The sequence below is a fragment of the Hemicordylus capensis genome, chromosome 3 (assembly GCF_027244095.1).
Source record: "Hemicordylus capensis ecotype Gifberg chromosome 3, rHemCap1.1.pri, whole genome shotgun sequence".
Lineage (NCBI taxonomy): Eukaryota > Metazoa > Chordata > Lepidosauria > Squamata > Cordylidae > Hemicordylus > Hemicordylus capensis.
Genome location: NC_069659.1, coordinates 324,674,732 through 324,698,827, shown reverse-complemented (window position 1 = coordinate 324,698,827; position 24,096 = coordinate 324,674,732). Strand labels below are relative to the sequence as shown.

The 24,096-nt window shown below is 41.8% G+C and overlaps 1 protein-coding gene across 6 annotated transcripts in view; it reads left to right on the top strand.

Annotated features, from left to right (window-relative positions):
• LOC128349399 (1-phosphatidylinositol 4,5-bisphosphate phosphodiesterase eta-1-like) overlaps positions 1-24,096 on the top strand; it is a 204,512-nt gene that overhangs the window by 157,756 nt on the left and 22,660 nt on the right. For all 6 annotated transcript variants that reach the window (XM_053305602.1, XM_053305605.1, XM_053305603.1 and 3 more), the window contains 8 exons: positions 2,078-2,239; positions 8,203-8,271; positions 13,181-13,275; positions 13,920-14,017; positions 17,059-17,238; positions 19,732-19,839; positions 20,755-20,879; positions 22,616-22,700. In XM_053305602.1, coding sequence (XP_053161577.1) covers positions 2,078-2,239; positions 8,203-8,271; positions 13,181-13,275; positions 13,920-14,017; positions 17,059-17,238; positions 19,732-19,839; positions 20,755-20,879; positions 22,616-22,700 — 922 coding nt within the window. The remainder of the gene's footprint in view (positions 1-2,077; positions 2,240-8,202; positions 8,272-13,180; positions 13,276-13,919; positions 14,018-17,058; positions 17,239-19,731; positions 19,840-20,754; positions 20,880-22,615; positions 22,701-24,096) is intronic.

The following is a 24,096-nucleotide window of genomic DNA, read 5'->3' as shown; positions in this document are numbered from 1 at the left end:
TTCCTTACAGTCAGTGGCAATGTAGCCGTGCTGTTTTATCATGAAACAGATGTTGTGTTCCAGCTGAGAGGAAGTCAGACTTGACTGATTCAAAATTTTCCACAAGAGTCAAAAAATTCAGTAACAGTCTGGTACAAAGTTGGCCATTTTTAGGAGTTGGCAAGAGCAGATGCGATTATAGGTCAGAATGTGAACATGTGAATTTGGTTTTTTTTAACTGTTCACCTTGCTCACAGCAGAGCTTTTGTGTTCAGCAGTACTTTTGCAGAACAAACTTTTTGTTTTCAAGCTTCCTCATTTGCATAAGCTATCGGGACATAAACATTTTGTAGGCATGTTTGGGAATTGCTTGGTTGCTTTAATATTGCAGGGTCCCATCAGATTTGGTTTAAAGAGAGCAGATGCTCAAAACAGCTCCATCTGCCCACTCCTTTTAAAGACTCTCTTATCTCAGGGTTCCTCACAATATCAGATGCTCATTGCAGCCCTGTCTGATGCAAGGACCAAACTATTCTTTCTCTGAAGTCAAATTAACACTTAATGGAAATGAAGAACCCTGGATACATTGCTGTTTTGAAAAAGCTGCATTCTGTTTTCTCAAATGACTGTGAAGATCAACATGCTGCAGACACTGATTAACACAGACTTCTGCACTTTGAGATTGGCTCATGCAGAAAGGTGGATTGAGTTTGGGTGCTCAAAGCACAATCCAAAACAAGTGCATGCACTGACCACAAAAGTTATATCCCCTCAAATCTGACTCTACATGGACACATTTTCTTTTCTGTAAAGGAAACCTGAAAATCACAGTAGAGAATATGAAGTACTTCTTAGGAAATGGGATTTGCAACATAATGCACAAGGATGGGTGTCAGCTTACAGTTTGTAGCTGAACCCCATCTCACCTTCTTATTTTACTATGAAAAGGGATATGCAAGACTCTGGACAGGAGTGGAGCAGGTTTTTAAACTGTAAGCCCAAATGTAACACCTTCTGAATTTCACAAATCAACATTGGGCAGGTTCACATTTAACACAGAACCTGAGGTTCACCCCACCTCCTTCCACCCCAGGAGAGCACGTTCCCTGCTCCCATCCCCACGTGCATGCATGCTTCCTTTGTTGGTTATGACAAGCTGAGATTGGTTGGATTCATGAACCCATCTCAGCATATTGCTCCAAGGAACCTGAGGTCTGAAACCCACTTGAGCTCCAGGGTCAATATCCTAACCTACAAATGTAGTAGGCATTCATGCAGAGATGGGTGGGAGGAGAGCATGCTTTTGGGAGGGAGGTAACATTTTTCTCTGGTTCTTCATTAAGTGTGAACCTGCCCATTCTGTAACATTTGGTTCAACCCTATGGTCCACAGCAAGAAGTGACAGTCTGTGCATCATCAGAAGCTAAGGAGAGGTCCTGTGAGGAGGGAAGCCTTCCCTGCTGCTTGTTAATCCCTTCCATTCCCCCAGGTTAAGCCTTCTTATATTTGAGGAAGCTGAAGCAAAGGCAGGGGGTTGGCAGGGCAGGATGGGTAGTGGCGGCGGCAGGGTGTAAACATTATGGCAAGTAGATCCCAGTTGGAAAAGAGCTGGACTCAACTAGAGAAAGGAGACTGACTTCTCAAGATGGGTGGTGGTGGTGGTGGTGCTGCTGCTTCTGCGGGGTGGGACAGGGCAAGTTTACATTTTCAAGTTGTCTCGCCACAGTTGAAGTAATGTCATCCCTCCTTCTGACTGTAGCAATGATTAGGTGAGTGCTTCATGACAAACACGGTTGCCATGATGTTGCTCAACCCACTTTGGGCAGTTTTGTGGTGATGCCAAAAATGCATGCAGACTTTCAGCGTATGTGTATGGTAAAACCATCATGTGAACATTTCACCATGAGCATACCTCCAGCCTGACAAACTTAATTCACATTCTTCAAATGGTTGTGTGAATTACCATTACTTACACTTCTTTGGAGTAGAACTGAACCTGTAGGGAGAATAATTCGTGTGTGTAGAACCTAGATCCTGTACTATTTGGTTTTTCAAGATCACTTAACATTTTGCATTGGGATTTACTAATCTGTTTCAGAGTAATGGCACCACTGAGCACCAGATGGAATCTTTTATAAGGAAGAAACTTGAATCCTTGTTAAAGGAATCTCAGATCAGGGACAAAGAAGACCCCGACAGCTTTACTGTGAGGGCACTCTTAAAAGCAACACATGAGGGCTTAAATGTAAAATTCAAACAGGTAAGGATTTTTCCTATTTTGCTGGGTACCTCAAGTCCAATGCTGCTGATATTGGATTAGATTTATTGCAGGCTTGCCATCTAAAAGAAATAGTCTCACTAGCATTATATCTAAGAAAGCCCGCAGGGTAAAATGTTCAAAACACCCTACAGAGCTACATTTTTCAAAGAAGCTATCTTTTTTTCTCTCCCTTCAAATCAGGAGGCAAAGAGAGAGAGTATATTAGAAGATATTTTAGAGGTTCTGAATTAGGGGGATATATTTATATTTGATTGTTCTTGGGAATTGGCAGAGTTGCAGAAAATTCTCTTGGATAATCGGGCATAAATATTCCTATCTCTCTATTTTTTTTAATTGGAAAAATAGTAAAAAAATTCTCACATTTTTTAGGAAAAAGTAAAAAGTCAGGCTCACTAGTGATCACAAATGTTCTGTTTAGGAAGGTTTTAAAATCTGACTGGTGGCTGAGCATTTTGTGGGTTGACTTGCAGTTGGTCTGTTGTTATTGGCTCAATCCAGACATATCAGACCATAGTTCACTGTTTGGCATAATGTCTGAATTGACAGCTGTTTGAAATCAGTTAAACCAGAAAAGAGTCATGGGAGGAGAGCTTGACTTGTGGTAGCAAGCATGGATCATCCCCTTTGCTAAGCAGGGTCCACCCTGGTTTGCATTTGAATGGGGGACATGTGTGAGCTCTGTAAGATTTTCCCCTTAGTGGGTGGGGCCGCTCTGGGAAGAGCATCTGAGGTTCTAAGTTCCCTCCCTGGCATCTCCAAGATAGGGCTGAGATTGACTCCTGCCTGCAACCTTGGAGACGTTGCTGTCAGTTTGTGTAGACAATACTAAGCTAAATGGATCAATGTCTGACTCGGTAGAAGGCAGCTTCCTAGGTTCCTATGTTTTGAAGCTGTTTTGCAAACGGTGGTTTATATGAATAATGGATTGCTGTGAAGTCCAAATTGGCAAACTGCAGCTATGGCTGCTAGGGACGTGCATGGAACTGGATTTCCTGGTTCGGTTCAAATTCGAGCTAAATTTGAACAGAACTGGGCAGTTCGGGCTTGATCGAGCTGGGGCTTGGTCCAGTCCGATCATCAAGCCCCCTGAGCCAGGTCAGGAGCCGGCTCAAGGGGTAAACTTGTAAAGGGGAATCTGACAAGTAAAGGGCTTTGCCAAGGGTAAGGGGTGGAGGGAGAAAAAATGTAGTATATAGTAAATACCTTCAAAAATAAGCCAGTGGCTGTGGTCGTGGTAGGGATATTTGTTTGTTTGTTTGTTTGTTTGTTTGTTTGTTTGTTTGTTTGATTTATATACCGCCCTTCCAAAATGGCTCAGGGATATGATGGCAGGGAGTGAGAAAAATTGCAGTATGTTTCTTTAAAATCAAGCCAGCAGTGGCAATGGGATGGCAGCGGCTGTGGGAGCGGGAGGCAATGTGGAGTATATTCCTTAAAATCCAGCAGGGATGGCGGGGAATTGGATAGCGAGGGCTCCTTCAACCCCCACCGGCCTCCCGAATCTCAGGCCTGGTCATGCTCCAATAGTTGCTGGGCCCCTCGCGCCAGCTCACAGTTCGGGTCTTTGAGCTGGAGGATGGCTTGACTCGGACCAGGCCTTGGACTGAGGGCCCCGGTTCTGTTTGGAGGTGAGCCTTTGAGCTGGCTCTCACATCCCTAATGGTTGCTTTCCTGCTTCTGGAGGCAACTGCACCATGGAGGCATGATTGCTGAATGGATGGAAACCAAAAGCAGACAAGCAGGTCTTACTCGGGTTCTGACATCTTCCTCAGTGCTCTGTATTTCTAAGCCCAGCTCCACTCACAATCTAGCTCATACTGATTGTTTCCTCTGTACAGCTGAGCTCTCAGAGCTCTCAAGGCTGTTCCCAGTACAAGATTAAAACAAGGTAAATGCACTACTTTCCCAAAGAAGACTTGATAATAAGATGGTTTCCAGCTTAGAACTGAATTCTAATGCTGTCCATGCACAGTACTAGTCTCTGCCCTCCCCCACCAAACTTGGGTATGAAGCGTATATCCATCATGTTCCTCCTGTTTTTTGCATGACAACTGTGTGTTCCAGTGGTCATTCTAACATAAATTGCAGAAACTCTCCATGGAATTGTTCACACCTGGCTTTTAGTTCGCAACTTCTCTGGAATGGAGGACATATTGGCCAAATTTACCTCCAAAGTCTCTGCGAGCTATCAGGAAGCACTTCACACACAATTCGGGGTTTTCATCGTGCATTAGTGTAGCCCAGGGTTAAAAAAAAAAAATTATATCCGGGGTTTAAAAATCCACTTTTTGCTTTGTTTTTGGGGGGCAACTTCAAACTTGCAGTAAAGCCTTGCAGAAAACCCCCAGTAAAGCCTGCTGTCTGGGAAAGCAGCATGCAGCTGATGGCCAGAGTCTGGAGTTGTGCTTAGCAACTTTATTCTGTTTCCCCTGAGTTTGCCACTGAGTTGAGTCTTGTCTTTGGTGACAGTATCATCTCAGTTTATATTGCCACATCCTTCCTTCCAGCTCCACCACTTCTCAGGTGTACAAGGTTAAGAAAAAACAAAGTTATAGACACACAAACAGGAGCCTTCATTGATAGTGAATGAGCCCCAAAGCCAGGAGTAGACAGCTCTCCAGCTGTTGTTGAACTACAACTCCTTTCATTCCCAGCGACAATAAATTATGGCTGGGGAAGATGGGAGTTGTAGTTCAACTGCATCTGAAGAGCCAGGTTTTCCTACCCCTGTTTATACCAAATGTATACATTAAATAAATTTTATATAAAATTTTAATTTTAATATTTCTTCTCTATTGTGATTTTAATCTGTTTTTATGAATTTTAAATGTTTTATATTTTATATTATGTTTTAATCTGTACATTGCCTAGAGGTTTCTATATTAGGGGGTACAGAAATCCAGTAAATAAATAAATATACTCAAGTGCTGCAATACAGTTTTGCAATGGGACTGATTTCCACCAGCTGTCTGAGGAAATGGTGAAAATGGGTGGCACCTGGACTTCTGCCCAGTGCCAGGAGAACCTCTGTTTCTGCAAGGAGATGAGCCACTTTCAACAGCAAGTGGAGGTGGTGAGGAAAATGCTGCCCTTTTATGATGAGCTGGTTCCCTTCTTGAAAGGTCTCTGTGGGCAGTAGTATCCTGGAGCCCTCCCCATCAGTGCCACCTGCCCTGTCCTCGAAGTTCTTGCCCACATGTCCCAATGGTGCTCCATGTTACAACGCTCATAACTGTGCCTGTTGCAAGTCTTCATCCTGCTGAAGGGCTTGTGCTCTCTCAGTGAACAGAAAGCACGTAGAATAGACAGATGAAGAATGGGATTACTTGTTTAGATTCTCAATCTCTATGTTCACCCTGTGGCAGGGGTTCTCAAACTTGGTCCCCAGATAATGTTGGCCAGCTCGCATCCACAGCCACAGTGGCCATCTAAGAATTGCTCAGAAGTACCTAGTTTTAATTTCATGAGGCTTTATGGTATTGTATGGTTCTTTATTTGTGCCTGGGAGATGTTAGTTTCTCCCATCAGTGAGAGGCAATGAAGTGGCACCTGCTTGAGACTGGGTTGAGATTTCTCCTTTGTGTGTCTGAAAAAGCCTATGCATTCTCATTTACAGAAATATGATATTTATTGTTCTCTTGGGAATGCTTCCATCTCATTCACATGTGTGAATTTGGACTCTTTGGACATTCCAGGGAGGTGGTGAGAGAGGAAACATGGGTAACTTGCGCGTCCTCTTCCCATGCTTCTAGTCTCTCTCAAAATGTGTCTGTAAAGGCGAGATGTGCATTTTTGGGAGATTCCTCACTGTATAAACTGCATCCTGACCGGAAAATAAATAACTGAAAATTTTGGTTAAGAGTTTGTCAGGCTTGACTAAGTCAGGTGGGGGTGGGGGATACTCTCTTGTTGTTCACAGAAAGCTAATGGGGGAAAAAAATGTTTAAGCCATAGGCTACGTCTTGCGTAACTGGAAGGACTTGCAGTGTGAATAGCTGAGGAAATGTATTTCAGTGCCTTTTTCAGCTCTTCAGAGAGATGAAAGGATGTGATGTTCTGACAGTAACACTGGATCCTGCCACAGATCATCAAACAGATGACCCATGGGATCACTTGTACAATGAATCTCAGGTGGCCTAACAAACATCACATCTGTCTCTGACCTTGGACTTTTTATTCCCCATTTATCTTAGAATTTTAAAAGTATGAAGGTCAATGTGTTTCCCCTTTTGGTTAGCATTCCTTTTGATCCCCCTTCAGCTCCTGGGTCTGCTTTCTATTTTATCTCCTGCCTTTGTTTATTTGAGGCACCAAAATCCTGCTGTATTTCATCTGCAATCCATAACGATCATATGCAAATAATTTCATTCCTGGAACCACACAAGACATCTTGACTGCTAGATATTAAAGTATAGCATATGGTCAATTAATTAGCAAGAACTGAAGAACTGGTTGTTCCAGATGTGATCCCGTTATACTTAACCTTTGTGACATTGCCTTTTCTCCTTGCCTTGTCATTCAAATTCTTAAAACCCTGCCCCTCAGGCAGAGGTGTATCTAGGGGAAATAGCACCTAGGCCAAGCACTGAAATTGCGCCCCCTGTCCAAACATCTGACACCCATCTTTCAGATAACTTTACCATAATATCAGCTGAAAAATACTGATATTTCAAGCTCGTTAATCTTTTAATTTTTCAAAAACTATTTAGCAGTGGACGTAGCCAGACAAAAAAAATGCTGGAAAACTACAAATTTCAGTATGCTGGGGCTCATGAAATACCCAAATACTATGTGGAGGTGTACTTGGAAAACTAAACAGAAGTGCCTGTCTAATTCTCTACTATGCACTGTAGCATCACTATTACATACGTTTTAAAAATAAACGGAGAATTTGACTTTTCCCAGATACTCTGAAAATAATTAAAGGATATGCAGAGTAAACTGTGTCAATTCTTAGAATATATTCTAGTATTTCAGAAAGACAGTTAAAATGAGAGAAAGAGAGCAAAAAATTCCCAGTGGGCCTTAATACTAAGGATTTCACACTGATTCAAAAGACAAACTCACCATTAATAGCCATATTATTAATACATCACATTTAACTCACTTATCACAAGAAGCAAAATAAGATCAAAAGAATACAATCCTAGCTCATAAGCTTCAGCTCAGTCTTCACAAGCCCTGATTCTCTGTACATAGTGCCAATCTGAATATGTGTACAGTGACTTATATTAAAGTTTCTTTTAATTTTTTTAACCTGTAGACCCTTCGGGGGGCTTCCTAAAGGCTGTGGGGGCGTGGTCTGCAAAGGTTCCTCTCCCCCACTGGCCTCTAGGGCCTCACAGGGACCATTTGAGCATGTGTGGTGGCCATTTTTAAATATATATATATTTTTAAATGAAAACAAAATGGCCACCGTGCATGCTCAAATTGCCTCTGCAAGGCCTGGCATGGCCTAGGGCCTCACAGAGGCCATTTGAGCATGCACGATGGCCATTTTGTTTTCAGTGGCCATTTTTATTTTTATTTTTAATTTTAAAAAATGGCGCCCCCTTCAAATGGTGCCCGGGGCACATGCCCTGTCTGCCCCACCTTAGATGCGCCCCTGCCCCCAGGTTCCCATGGGCATTTGTCAACCGCCCCCCCCCCGACTGTTTAATTATAGCTAGGGCTCTGAACTCATCAAATTAGGTGTGAAGCAAGCCAGCCTGGGGAGAGAATTCTAAAAATTGGGCCCCCACCACATAGAAGGCTCTTTCCCTGGTTGCAACCCATTTAACTTTCAAAGACTCAGACATTCAGGGAAGCATGTCTCATTATATTTTACATCTGGGCAGGTTTGTGTGGGAGTAGGTGGTCTTTTAATTTTGCATTAATAACATTCTTTTACTAAAAACTGTTCCTAAGTCCCAAGCTGTGTTGATTACTTATTTTTTTCACAGAACTCAGACATGAAAGATAGTGGCAAGAAATCCCACAGTAAACTAATGAGCAACTTTGGTAAACATAAGGTAAGCAGAATTGGAATTTTCATTATATGTTAGTTGAATGGTTTTACTATATAAAATGAGTCCAAGAAGGCAGAAACTGCAGAAAAGTATCAACTGCAAAGGATGAATAGTTCAGCTTTGGATCCAGTTTTAGAAATCAATGTTCTTAAACTATGTTAAAAAGCAAGGTTCCCAGCTTGTATACCCTGGTGCCCTGTAAGTAATTTTTTCTGGTGTGATTATTAGGGATTTTGGTAATATTTATGATTTTTGGCTCCTGTTGTTGTTGTTATTTTGCAGATAGCTGTCCCAAATAGGCAACAGAGATTATCATTAGATCTATGAAATAAGTAGTGACGCAAGATATGTGCATTCTTGATTCAGAGCTGCATTATACTGCTTAGAGAGAATGAGTATTTGCATGGAAAGTACAATGTGCATTTAAGCTTATTGAAGATAATCTAATAATAAGCATGTGATGCAGAACAGTGATTTAGAGCTACATTGCAAAAGTAATGTAACTGCTTTTGCACATACAGTAAGTAGCCTGGACATTTGACATTGAAGATGGAGTTACCAACAATAAGGGATACAGTTGGCACATCCCTAACTTCTATGTGGGGCTGACATAATGTACCTTAAGGACGTCGCTGGAGCATTTCTCACAGCTTCTGGTAGCACTTACAGAGGAATATAGGAAGCTGCCTTCTGCTGAATCAGACCATTGGTCCATCTAGTGCAGTATTGTCTACACGGACTGGCAGATGCTCTCCAAGGTTTCAGAGTCTTTCCCAGCCCTACCTGGAGATGCCAGGGATTGAACCAGGGACCTTCTGCATGCAAAACAGATGCTCTACTACTGAGCTATGGACCCACCCATTACACCTAACCCACATGTTTTCAGTATAGACTCTGCATACCAGCTGCTAGTACCCTGTTTCCCCGAAAGCTGCTAGTACCCTTTTCCCCCAACCTACCCCGAAAGTAAGACCTAGCAGTAATTTCTGTTGTACCGCTAATTGCCCTAGTGCATTTTGGGGGGCTAAAATTAATATAAGACACTGTCTTATTTTCGGGGAAACACGGTAGTAAGCTTCAAATCAGTACTGGCCCAGGGTAAACTCAGAATGGAGAGAAGCCACCAGAAGCTTGTGTCAATTGCCAATGTCCAATGATAGCAGATAGCACTAGTAGATTAGGAGCTGGCAACTTTATTAGAGAGAAGGAGAGAGAGTAATAAAGAATGCAGAATGTTTGTTTCCTAGTGCTTACTCTGATGATGATCTGGTACCAGACAAAGACCTTTTCTTACCTTCCCAGGTCTTTTAAATTGCTATTGATAGAATTATCTGCTCCTGTGCTGTTCTCTTGCTGTGTTTTATTGTCGCTTGATTTTACTTTGTATTTATTGCATTGTATTTTGCATTTTAAATTGTGTTTGTGTTGAAGGACAGGATATAGAAATATATTAAATAAAAGAAAATAAGCATAGTTCAGGCTGATTATAACCAGGCCCAAATTTTTCAAAATTAAGGCTGCAGAACGTAGAACTTAGCTTTATGCTGAGGGGTTTTTAAAGATATAAGATCTGTTTAGAACTCATTTTCTTTTTAATAAACTTCTGCTACAGGTTTGTGTACACACACACATTCTCTCTCATCTGTAAAATTTCTGTGGCTTTCAAGGAACTAAGAAGGAAACTTAATGAGTTGTGCTATTAATTCAATTTGAAGATGAGTTCCACAAATACAGCTTATATTTGCTAATGGGTGCTATTAACAATTGAAATTCCCAGCACACTGATGAGAGAACAAATGCTATATAGTAAAATGCTTATTAAAGATATCAGCCTCTGAAGAACTTACAGTTACTGACTGCTTTGAAGACTGCAAAATATTTCAATAATATGATCATTTCAGCTAATTAGCTTAATTAGACCTGACCCATTTTCTTCATATCTGTATAAAAAATGAAATGAATATTCTCCTTAATGACCCTTGCAAGAAATGACTGACTAGATTTAATGATGATCTAAACCTTAGAATATTTTGAATTTTTTAATGCTTCTGGCTAGAGAGATATTTAGTGATGCTCTACTGAAAATTGTATATGTGTACAGTCTTCTGAGATTTTTTTTAAAAACAACTGCTGCAGATTGCAGTACATTTCAAAAGATGATAAGATAACCCCATCAGCCTAAAACCATTTATAAGAACTGTAGCCAAAATTTGCTGGAGTGTTTTTAGTGTATGCCCTTTCAGATCCTGGCATGCTTCAAAGGCTGCATTTTGCTGGTCTTTCCTATAGGGATGTGTGAACAGGCTAGAATCTGAACCTATTCAACATCAATCCAACTTGGTTAGAAGGTTTGGGAACTAGCCGAACCACACCCGGTTTGGCTCGACCCTGGACCGAACATACACACACCCCGTTCAGGGGTTTGTCAAGCCTTTTAGTAAAATAATACTAATTGGGGGTGTGTGTATCTTTTTTTTAAACTTACCCCTCTGGTGGCTTCTCCAAGGTGGCAAGGGGAGGATTCTGTGGAGGTTCCCCCTCCCTCCCCCCCGCTGGCCTTCCTCATTTTAAAAAATCATCTGGTTTGGACATCTTTGGCTCTTTCCGGGACTATTCCCCTGCACAGTGGCCATTTTGGAGGCCGCTGCGCCTGCACGGTCAGCCATGCAGGGTCTGACTGTGCTGGCGTGGCAGCCTCCAAAATAGCTGCCACGTTGGGGAGTATGGACTTTGAAGAAAAGCTGGACATTGAAGAAGCAAGATAGAACAAGCATTGACGCTTTTGAACTTGGGTGCTGGAGAAGACTTTTGAGGATACCATGGACAACCAGGAAAACAAACAAATTGATCCGAGAACAAATCAATCCAGAATTTTCATTCGAAGGACAAATGACCAGGCTCAAACTATCATACTTCAGACACATTATGCGAAGACCCAGCTCCCTTGAGAAGTCCATAATGCTGGGAAAAGTTGAAGGAAAGAGAAGAAGAGGATGACCAGCAGAAGGTGGATGGACTCAATTACAACAGCAATGAATGCACCACTGAGAGACCTTAAAGGCCAAGTTAAGGACAGATCATCCTGGAGAGAATTTATCTATGTGGTCGATAAGAGTCGATACTGACTTGATGGCACTTAATCAATCAATCAGTATAGAAGGCTCTTGTGCAACTCCCGCAGTCCTCGTATATGTGTTGTTGTGCCGAAGGGCTCATATTTCTGAGCAGTGTTCCCTCTAAGAAGGATTCCCAGATGCTGTTGACTGCAGCTCCCAGAATCCCCAGCTGCAATGGCTTTTGCTTGGAGATTATGTATGTATGTATGTATGTATTATTTCATTTCTATACCACCCTTCCAAAAATGGCTCAGGGCGGTTTACACAGAGAAATAATAAATAAATAAGATGGATCCCTGTCCCCAAAGGGCTCACAATCTAAAAAGAAACATAAGATAGACACCAGCAACAGTCACTGGAGGTACTGTGCTGGGGGTCAATAGGGCCAGTTACTCTCCCCCTGCTAAATAAAGAGAATCACAACGTTAAAAGGTGCCTCTTTGCCAAGTTAGCAGGGGTAACTTTAACAATGTTTCCTATTAGCTTTTTGAATTTTACTTTGTGCCATACAATGATTGTGATATTCATGCTACCTAAAACATACAATTGCGTTCAAAATCTGTAGAGCAGCACAAAATTAGCAGGCTTCCCTGTTTTCTGCTTCTGACAGATGTGCACTAAGGATTGCTGACATTCTTGTAAATGAGTATCTTAAATCTTTTCGATTTATTTATGTGAGTTGTATTCAACAACACCTGGGAATCCCTGTTAGAGGGAACATTGCTTCTGAGCACTTTCGTACTCCGGAAGGGCTCAACAAGACTGGCAACACAATGTTGAGAAGCAATGATGTGTTTCCGGTCTTGTAGAGCCTGTCCGGATTGTGAGCACCATTTGGAAAGAGCTGTCTGGCACAATAGCAGACACATACACACAGGAGGACTGGGGGAGTTTTGCAAGGGCACCTGGTACGTCCTCACAGACCTTCCTTACATGTGCATTTTATTAGTCAAGATCTCAGCTATTGTATTTTTTGTGAACTAACTGCATTGTTGCAGCCAATGGATATTCCAGGTGATAGGTCATTCTCCTGCCCGTTGCAGTGGAGGGAGAAGGCAAGATCGACTGGATAGCCTGTATGGCTCCTGGGAGGACGTGCAGGCTTCTGGGGATTGTAGTCCCTGGTGTATATGATCTCGATAACATTTCAATGGTCCAAGTGCTATCAAATTCAATTGGAGAGTTATGCATATGCTTCATTCTCTCCAGCTGAAATAAACAGGACCTACAAACTCTTAATTTTGGTTGGATTATACAAGCAGAAGGTTGCTGGTTTGAATCCCCACTGGTACTATATCAGGCAGCAGTGATATAGGAAGATGCTGAAAGGCATCATCTCATACTGCGCAGGAGACAGCAATGGTAAACCCCTTCTGTATTCTACCAAAGACAACCACAGGGCTCTGTGGTTGCCAGGAGTCGAAATCGACTTGATGGCACACTTTACTTTATATACTTTGTTGGGAAAATTAGCATAAATCTGGTGGTAATGTTGAGGGCCCTGTCCTCTAATCAATGAATAATGCAGCCCAACAAAATTGAACAGCTTTTAGTGTAATACACAATGGGGAGGATCCATTTATCAGCAGCATGCCAGTTTGCATGCAGAAGGTCTGAGAGTCAGTCCCTGTTATCTCCAGGTAAGAGGCTACAAGAAAGCTGGGGTGGGAAGCACTACCTCCTGAGACCTTGGAAAGTCACTACTAGCTAGACCAGACCATACTGAACCAATAAGGCTGCTTCATATAGTTTGATGTTCACAATACTAATACATCTACTTTGGGCTTCTCAAACAGAAGGCAGGTAAACCAAGGTCCAAATCTCATAGCACATCTGACGACGAGGATTCTCAACAAAATTATTCTGGCAAGGAAGCTGGGCAACTATGCAGGTTGGTATTGTCACTTCCCCCTAGCCATTCACTGCTAGATCAAGCTTTCTGCTAATGCCCCCTTTTCATGAAATGTGAATAGCAATTACTTTTGGAATGAGCAGCAGCAATGCTGAAATGCACTGGAGGTGGAGAAGAGGGCACATTCAATCTTAGATGAAAACAGTTTGAATAAATTGTACCTCAAAGACTGTCTCTGTTAATTATGAAAGTGAGTATTATAAATAAAATCTAAAATTTATTGTAGATACCAAGCTACTTTCCCTATTGCCTCAAGTTTCTTGTGAGTCTTGCCTTCACTTAATAATATAACTGATTTATATCCAGGTACTGCTATTTCTGTTGGATAGATGCAAGGAGAGAAGAAGAAGAAAATACAGGGTTAAAATGAATCAGTCTTGGAAATTGTTTCATCTTCTAGCCAGCCTATTTATTTTCTCTATTTTCTTGTATATATTTTTTTATGGTGTGCTTTCTAGTTGGATGATAACTGCTGTTATTTAAGAAAAGACTGGTATGCTTTGTAAGTAGATTCTTCTGGGCTTGATGTCAGATAGCAAGGCATGCTAGAGAAGGCAGTCTACACTTTTATCTACTTTTAGGAAATAATCTTTTCTTAATTAATATTTTTCTTTATTCGACAGATTGGGCCGACGGAGAAAAACCATGAAGCTGTGCCGTGATCTTTCTGATTTAGTGGTATACACAAATTCTGTGGCTGCTCAAGACATAGTTGATGATGGTAAGGCCACTGTGTGTGAATACTTAGGCATATGTTTTCCTTTTGCAGGGCATGTATTTATTACTTGATAAAGACTGAGCACATTGGGAATGTGTTCAGAAGCAATGTTGCAATGCAATACAAGTTGTTTGAGAGTATATTTTGCTACTGCTCAGCATTCAATGATTCATTCATTCATACCAGTTTGACTTGAACAGGAGAAGTTCCCAGTGATCTGTACCCAAGATATGTGATCCAGAAATCACTGACAAGATCATTACTCCTGTTGTAGTCCTGGAGGTAGCAACGAGATTTCAGTGAGCGTCCCCTGGATCAAGTGGTCTGTGGATTACAGTCAGTCCATTTTATTTTCAAACTCAACATCAAATGCCATTTTAAAGCACTTTCCATTATCTTATGCGCTTGGCTCATGTGCTCACAGGTTTGCAGAAAAGTAAAACCATGGCTCAAACTGGAAACAACATTCAATAAAATAGCACCCCAAAGCATTTGTTTGTTTGTTTGTTTATTTATTTTATTGTTAAATTTATATACCGCCTTTCATTAAAAACAATCCCAAGGCGGCATTCCCTATTCCAGGGATTTGCGGTAAGCGGGCAACATTATTTAAAGTGCAGAATTATTATTGCATTACAGTGTGGATTGTAGCACACTAGCTCTCACTAAGACTAGGTTACCTCACCCTAGGATGTAGGTTGTATCCACAAGAAACATGTGAGTGGGCCTCATACTTGTTCCATTGCATAACCTTGAATGTGAACCCGAGCTAATGTGCATACGTTTCTACTGTGCACAGAGTCAGCATCTGGGTGCAAAGCTGTTCCAGTCAAGATTGGGATCAAACATGAGGGATCTTTTCTTGACAAGCATTTTCAAAGCAGCACTCGAAACATGTTGACAGCTTTTCCAAGAAACAATTAATTAATTAATTGGAATTAACAATTAATTCCATCTGGTGGAATTAAGTTAGAGGGATCTGAATTACAGAGCACAAGTCTCCTGATTCTGTCACAGGAACTGTGTGTGTCTCTCGATTCTGCACAAGAATAACAAAAGTGCACAATTTAGAACTAGGCAAAGCATTTGGCACTCTTAGCACTCAGTGGGTGACATACCACACAACGCAGGCACTGCTGTGTCGTCCTAATGCAAGTTGCGAAAGCGCTCACTTGCGGAAATGCCAGAATTGCACATGGGACTTGTGCAATCGCCTGGACATTATTTCCAATGGCTGCGTGATTGTGCAAGCCTACTTGCACAAGTTCAGCATTTGCACCAGTTGTGCTTTCTCAACTTATTCTATATATTTATACACAGCCACTGGAACTAATGGCCAGGTGATTGCACAAGTCCCTTGTGCAATTTTGGCATTTCCGCAAGTGTGCTTTTTCGCAACTTATTTATTTAATACATATTTATACTTCCCCATATGCAAGTCCCTGGGTACTTCACAATCTTCTTTGCATTAGTAAGATGCAGCAGTGCCTGTGTTATGCTAAATGAATGCAGAACATTGCACGGTATGTCAGCCATTGCTCCGCTTCCCACCCCACCCCGGTAAAAGCAAGTGCATGAATCAAAACCAAGTTAATCACTAGTAAGACCCATTGCTTTCGGTGAGGGAGCTGAACGTGTGCAGGTGTCCCTGCAACTGAAATGAAATGGACAAAAGTACTTGTTTGTGGCGTAAGTTTCTGGTTCATATTTATTTATTATTGATTGATTGATTGATTTGATTTGATTTGATTAGTATACCGCCCTTCCAAAATGGCTCAGGGCGGTTTGCATGTGATTGCAAACCGAGTCATATGATTGCAAAGGAGTTCTTGCAATTGTAGTTACTATAATCCCAAACAAAATCTCAGCGGCATGGAAAGCAGCTGGTTATCATTTCCAGTGCTAAGTGGATGGAACATAAGTACTCTGACCTCACCTTAACCTAAGCAGACAAGATACAAATATGTTTAGTTTATATAATTATTTCCACAGATTTTTGTTAGTAGCTCAAAATAATGAGGCTTTTTAAAGGCACTGACAACACAGCCCTGGGATTGAGACCAGCCATCTTGCTGAATCTGTCTTGAGAGTTCAGAATTTTTGTCACATCCTTTTTGTATTCTCTAGACATCCTTAATATCTATTTCAGATCCAGGGAATCAATTTGAATGTAATGCTCTGCAAACAAAAAACAAAAACAACTCCCCCCCCACCTCAAAAACAGCACTTGGAGGTTTTTTCCTGAATTGAACTGCTGAACATCTGAATATTACAGACATTCTTCATTTAGATAAATTGTTTTGTGTTATACATCTACAAGGAAGTAGTCATTACAGTGGACATGAATTCTGTTTAATATGCAGCTGTAGACATGGTTCGAAAATGCCAACATGAATATTTATGTTTATGAAATTGAACTTATTTCAAAACCCATTAATCTGAGTCGTGCCCACATGCGCTTTTATGCAACACTGTGCCAATAGCAAAGTGCCACGTGGTAGCAAAACAAAGGGGTATTGACCCTGTTGCTCCAACAGTGGGCCAAGAAGTCCCCTTTCACTTTCAAGTGGTGGCACTTGAGAGTGAAGGCAAACCCTTGACGTCATTTGCCGTCACTCATCATCTCATGCAGCCAAATACGATTGGCTGCATTCAGCCATGACATCATCACAGCTTCATTGTGACCTTGGCCCTGACTGACCACTTTATGGAGAAGCCCTTTAAAGTTGTTGTTGTTGTTTAATCATGCTGCAGCAGATTAAAGGAATAACAGCTGTAAATAGGTGCAGAAAAATGCACAAACGAGTGGAAAGAGACTCCCCCCCCCAAAAAAAGGATGGTTAGGTCAATTTAGTTATTCACATTTTCATCTAGGAGCAAGAATGATTTATTTAGGTGTTTCCTATGCCATGGGCTCCCAGGGCCTGAGTGCATAAACCCATGTTTGTAAGAAAGCCATTTTAAACCACGCCTGAGGAATGTTCAAATGGTAACATAGAAGGTGTAGCCCCTTTCCTGGCATTTATTTCCTCTTCAACATGCAGGATCTGTGGGGAATGTGCTGTCTTTCAGCGAGACAAGAGCTCACCAGGTTGTGCAACAGAAGGCAGAGCAGTTTATGCTTTATAACCAGAAGCAGCTCACCAGAATCTATCCATCTGCATACCGGATTGACTCCAGCAACTTCAACCCTCTAGCCTACTGGAATGTCGGCTGTCAGCTGGGTAAGTGCTGCAGCGTGTGTGTGTGTGTGTGTGAGAGAGAGAGAGAGAGAGAGAGAGAGAGATATGCATGAATCTTACCTTGGTTTACTTGTCTACATCTCAGTTGTTACCTATTCTAACATTGTGTTTTTGGCATCATTAACCTACACTAATGCCATGCTTTTGACAATAGGACATTCTGGGAGGTAATATTTCTGATATATTGTTTGTATTTATTTATTTATTCATTCATTCATTCAATTTCTATACCACCCTTCCAAAATGGCTCAGGGCGGTTCTCAGAGAGAAGTAATAAATAAATAAGATGGATCCCTGTCCCCAAAGGGCTCACAATCTAAAAAGAAACATAAGATAGACATCAGCAACAGTCACTGGAGGTACTGTGCTGGGGGTGGATAGGGCCAGTTACTCTCCCCCTGCTCAATAAAGAGAATCAACACGTTAAAAGGTGCCTCTTTGCCAAGTTAGCAGGGGTCCCTTTTGCCATTCTTATCCTGATTAATCATGTGGTACTATACAAAAGTGTAGACCTGTGATAATGTAAAGTGAAACTTAGGAAGCTACCTTATACCGAGTCAGACTATTGGTCCATCTAGCCTGACAGTGGCTTCTCCAAGATTGCAGGCAGGAGTCTCTCTCAGCCCTGCCTTGGGGATGCCAGGGAGGGAACTTGGAACCTTCTGCATGCAAGCATGCCGATGCTCTTCCACTGAGCTATAGCCCTATGCCCTAGGGGGAATATTTTACAGTGCTCACAAATGTAGCTTCCCATTTGGATGCAAACCAGGTCAGTCCCTGCTTAGCAAAGGAGACAATTCCTGCTTGCTGCCACATGTCCAGCTCTTTTCCAGATGATAAGTGGGTGGGGTGGGGCCAAAGACTGGTAGCTCCAGCTTGTAGAAGTTCTAAGTGCTTATGGACACCACCAATGCAGTAAGGAATGCAGCAGCACTTTTTCTCTCTCTCTCTCTCTTTTTGGCCTGCTGGCTTACGCCTTTGCTAAAATAAACCACATTTTGATTTTGTAACTGCTGGTCTGGGTCTAGTGTGTCTAATCCTAAAACTCCCCATAGCCTAGCTGTTCAGGGTGCATTGGGGTTAAAAGGGGCTACTCTGGGGCTAACTATTCTACCCTATCAGGAGTGCCATTATAGGAGGGGATTCCACAGTCTGGCCACCATCATTGCAAAGGTTCCTGCCAAACATGCCACTGAACCTGCAGGACTTGAAGCAGAGCCCCACTCGGAGATCTTAGTGTGCAGGCAGGTTCATTTGGGAGGAGGTGGTCCTTCAGATATCCTAGTCCCGAACCATTAAAGGCATTTCAGCAAGTTAAATTGTGCCTAGAAATATGTTTCAAATCCCCACTGGTACTATATCGGGCAGCAGCGATATAGGAAGATGCTGAAAGGCAACATCTCATACTGCGCGGGAGGAGGCAATGGTAAACCCCTCCTGTATTCTACCAAAGAAAACCACAGGGCTCTGTGGGCGCCAGGAGTCGAAATTGACTCAAAGACACACTTTACTTTACCTTTAGAAATGAACTGGAAGCTTAAGACAGTGGGGTATAGAGGTCATATGTTCCCACTGCTGGGCTCCCAACAACAGTTTAGCTGCAGTATTCTGAACTACCTGGAGTCTCCAAGCACTCTTCAAGGGCAGCATTGCATTGCAGTAGTGGAGCCTCAGGGTGACCAAGGTATGGGTGGGTGATTGTGACTAGCTCAATAAATCAGTTTATATACACACACGGGCTATTGCACATGGCACACTTGTCTGGGGGCTGAGTGAAAGGTGCTGTGACGGGGAAGCTGGAGTTACCATTTCAATTAATGGTTTAGAAGAGGAGAGCTTGTCTTGTGGTAGCAGGCATGACTTGCCCCCATAGCTAAGCAGGGTCTGCCCTGGTTGCATATGAATGGGAGACTTGATGTGTGAGCACTACAAGATATTCCCCTCAGGGGATGAAGCCGTTCTGGGAAGAGCAGAAGGTTTCATGTTCCCTCCCTGGCTTCTCCAAGATAGGGCTGAGAGAGATTCCTGTTTGCAACCTTGGAGAAGCTACTGCCAGTCTGTGAAGACAATACTGAGCTAGATAGACCAATGGTCTGACTCAGTATGTGGCAGTTTCCTATGTTCCTATGTTCCTAATCAAAGTTCCTTACAGCAGAGTGGGAGTAGGGGTAGGAAGGGTACAAAATCCACCTGGAGCCAATGTGGCATAGTGGTTAGAGTGCTGGACTAGGAGCAGGAAGACCCGAGTTCAAATTCGCATTCAGCCATGATACTTGCTGGGTGACTCTGGGCCAGTCACTTCTCTCTCAGCCTAACCTACTCCACAGGGTTGTTGTGAGGAGAAACTTCAGTATGTAGTATACCGCTCTGGGCTCCTTGGAGGAATAGTGGGATATAAAATGTGGAGAATAAAAAATAATGCAACATTATATCAGATGAAGTTTTTAACAATCCAAAACTTGGTTCATTCTACAGTGGCGTTAAACTACCAGTCTGATGGGCGTGTGATGCAGTTAAACCAAGCCAAATTTAGTATTAATGGGAATTGTGGATACATCCTGAAACCTCAGCAGATGTGCAAAGGTAGGACTGTGCAAATGCCTTGGATACCATTGTGTGCTGTTATATGTTCGTTATTTTATGCAGTCATGCTGCAGTATGCTCACTACAATAATCATGGCAGTTTTCTGATGGAAGTTTCAGGGCAAAGCTGATAGAGTTCAACTTCCAGAACCCAATTACCAGAGCAAAAGCAATGTACTAAACAAGACTGGGATTTCTCAAACCATTGCAGGAGCTAATTAATACAAATCTGTCCTTGTAATCCATGGCTAATGAATATATGCAATGCTTGCTGTCATCTAGACTGGCAGGCAGAAATCTAAGTACAGAAATGCCCTAGAATGCTCGGAAGGGGGGAGGGAGAGAGAGGGAGAGAGTCAGAGAACATGCTAAGTGTAGATATTGTTGCATAAATTCTTGTGTTGCCTCAGCTTTATTTGTTATGAGCAAATTTTGGACGGACAAAAGGAAGTAATTTTTTCAGACAGCACATAATTAATTGGAATTCTCTGCCATGGGATGTGGTGGTGGCCACCAGCTTGGGTGGCTTCAAGAGGGACTTAGACCAATTCAAGGAAGACTGGCCCATCTGGCTAATCCTGATGGCTGTAGGCTACCTCCATGTTCAGAGGCAGGATCCCTCCAAATACTAGTTGCAGAGGAGTAGCATCAGGAGAGGAGGCATGCTTTCATTTCCTGGTTTTGTGGCTTCCCAGAGGCATCTGGTGGGCCATTGTGTGAAACAGGGTGCTGGATTAGATGGGCCTTAGGCCTGGTCCAGCAAGGATGTTATGATGTTCTTATGTACTTGACGACTGTATGCTTTTATTTGGAGGTGTTCCTTCCAATTCCTTTTATTTGGAGGTGTTTTTATTTGGATATGTTCCATTCCTTGCCTAAATTATTGCACCTTTCCATGTTCTTTGTACGCTCTAGGTACATTCAATCCTTATTCTTCAGATCCACTTCCTGCTCTCCCTAAGAAGCAACTTATACTCAAAGTCATCAGTGGGCAACAGCTACCTAAACCTCCAGATTCCATGCTAGGAGACAGAGGAGAGGTAAAATGTATTGATACAGTGGGCAACATCCAAACTGTCAGAACGAAATCCCACTGAAATTAATGCAGGCCTGCTCAATTTAGCCCCCCCCCCCGCTATTTTTGAACTACAGCTCCCATAATCCTGAGCCACAGTGGCCAATAGCCAGGGATTAGGGGAATTGTAGGCCAACATCTGCAGGAGGGCCAAAGTTGAGCAGCCCTGAATTAATGGGACTTAAGTTAGTCCTGACTGACTTGTCTCATTTATTTCAGTGGTGCTTAGTCATGACTAACCAATCTGGATGTTGCCCAGCATAAATACTTCTTCTATTAGCAGAGCTCATGTATTAATGCTTAGCAAATGATATTGATCAATATCATTAGAGTATCCAATATTTTGTATATTAATTGCACATAAATTTCTTAAGGATATGCATGCTACAAACCTAATGTTACTCACTCATAGCTATTACCAGCGTTCAAATTAAAATTCTTACCAAATTATACAATTGTAAAAGGCATTATATATTAATAATGTAGGGACTTGCTTCCTAATAATCTTTGCTTTGAGAGTTTGTAAACCTCAATAATTCATGATTTTTACTATTTTATATTTGAAATGAAAAGATAAATTATTGACGTTGGCACAAGAGAACCTCTCTTTTCCATAGTGTAATTGCTGGTAGAAAACTTGTCTTGTTCTGAATAGAAAACATCCCTCCTCTTTCTTTTCTTTTCTTTTTTTACACAGAATATTTGACTTGATACCTCATTACTGATTCTTTTTACCCTTCGTGGCATAGCACCCTCAAGGGATGGAAAGATTCACTAATAAGATTTGCTGTCCATACAGTGTAGGGCAATTAAGCAATTTAATTAATCTTTTATCTAAAAAATGTATGGGAAGTATTACATAAGATATCCTTAAATCATTGTATATAAGTAAAGGTTTTTACAAAATATTGTGATATTAAAAACCGTATGTCAGACAAGTAGAACAAATTGCCCACAGAAGACGTTCAGACTTTTTTTTTTAAGAGCTTGCATTATGACCTGACAGAACTGTGTACTTGCTGGACTAGACATAGATTTAAGTCTTTTCATAAATACTTTAGAGTTACCTGAATGCTTAACTGCCCCATGTTGCCAGAACAGCAAATTTTATAATCTGTTCTTTCACCCTTTCAGAGTACTGTTCAATATAACCCAACTATAGTAATTTATTTTCATTTATATATAAGATACACATAAGTAAGCAGATGCCTTATACCAAGTCAGATATGGCTGACTCAGTCCTGTAGTATTGTCTTACTCTGACTGTCAGCAGCTCTGCAAAGTAACTTTCAGTGGTTCCCCCCAGTCCTATCTGAGATGCTTCAACTGGAAATGCTAGAGAGACAAAGCAACATGCTGCTGTACTTGTCATCTGTCGACTGTGGGCCACAGCTGACCTGTAGTATGTGAGAACTTGGACCCTCAACTGTATGGGTGCACTTCTTGCTTGTTCCTGGGATCCTGCTGATCTGTCATGGCCCCTCAGTATGGGAGACACCTGATTAGTGTCTCATCTGGGTATACCAATGGGTCCACATTTTGGCTTGTGTCTAAACTAAGATCTCAAGTGGTAAGTTTTAATGTCCTGGTTGCAATCTAATAAAAGTTCCTGGTATAACAATCTCAGTTGACATTTTATGTGTGCATTTCATAAACGTATAATGATTATTTGGACTATTTTTCCCATCTCCAAAAATACAGATAATTGATCCCTTTGTTGAGGTGGAAATTATTGGGTTGCCAGTTGATTGCTGCAAAGACCAGACCAGAGTAGTAGATGACAATGGTAAGAGATACAACCTGAACCCTCTCTTATGTGTTATGTTTCCAAATGTTAGGGTGTGACTAAGGCTGCCATCCTAGGCATTACTTATCTAGAAGTAAATCTTTTTGAGCATACTTGGTTTTACTTCCAAGTAAACATACATAGGATTCCACTGTAAAGGTTCAGCGAATACCTAATAATCTGAGTTGAGTAATCATGTTATGCAGATGTATTCAGTGTGCAGGATAAGATAGAGCCCATATGCTTTTATCCCAAAGTTTTGTGCATTTTAGTACTAATCTTGTTTTAACATGCTTGTTTCCCTTGGATCCTATTTCCCCCTTGCATTAGGCTTTACAATGGGACAGAAGCCCAGTTCTACCTAGAGTGTCTTTTATGTGAACAATATTCTCAAGCATTTATTGTAACACACACACCCCTCTTATCTTGTAACTTGCAAAACAGTATTTCTGCTAGGATGTCAGACCTACTTGGAGGCCATAAATGGCAATGCATGTATGCAGAGAACCATAGCATGAGCAGTGAGCAATCCTCAGGTATGGCTGCAGTCCCTGGTGGAGATTCCCATATTAAAAAACCCATATGAAAAAAATCCACTCTGCAATCATGAGAATCCCCAAAAGAAACTGTGGGCGTGGGGAGTGTTCATATACAACTGCTTTTCTTTTGGATTCTTCTCTGGGGCAGTCAGGGTATATTGCGTGAAGCCATTTTAGAATGTATGAACTAGACCTGAGTACAGTTGAAATCAAAGAGACTAACTTGTGGTGAACCACATTTGCCTGTTCCTATAACAAGACTGATATTAATAGAACTCTATATATTTGGGGAGGAGGGTTTGCTTTCCTGCTATCTGATTGCACAGTTGCATATTGTTAATGATGCTACATACTTGCAACCAGTTATCCTGATGTGCTTGTTCCATGTGGGTCCAGAAGGTCTTGGACCACTGTGCGTTCCTACTTGCTTCTGTGGAGCTGCCCCTCCACTGAAGTCAATGAACAGGCTCTGAATAGGTGGCGATTTTGTTATCATCACAGAATTGTATCATACTTCACTCTCGTTTGTTTAATATTAAACATATGCTTTCTCTGAGTGGTAAAGATTAAGGCAGTTCTCATGATCAGAAACTGGGTAGGACAAGTGTCAAACCCAGCTTCGGGAGCTGCGTGCACACTCTGTTTTTAGTCATCTGTGAACAAACAACTAGGTGGGAGGAGGTGGGAGTGATCATGTGTAAGAGAGGAGATGGGTAGGACGGCTTTTTCTCCTACCTTGTGAAATGCTGGGTCTGGGAGCTGAGTATATAGGAACATAGGAAGCTGCCTTATATCGAGGTCCATCTGGTTTAGTATTGTCTACACAGACTGGCTGAGGCTTCTCCAAGGTTGCAGAC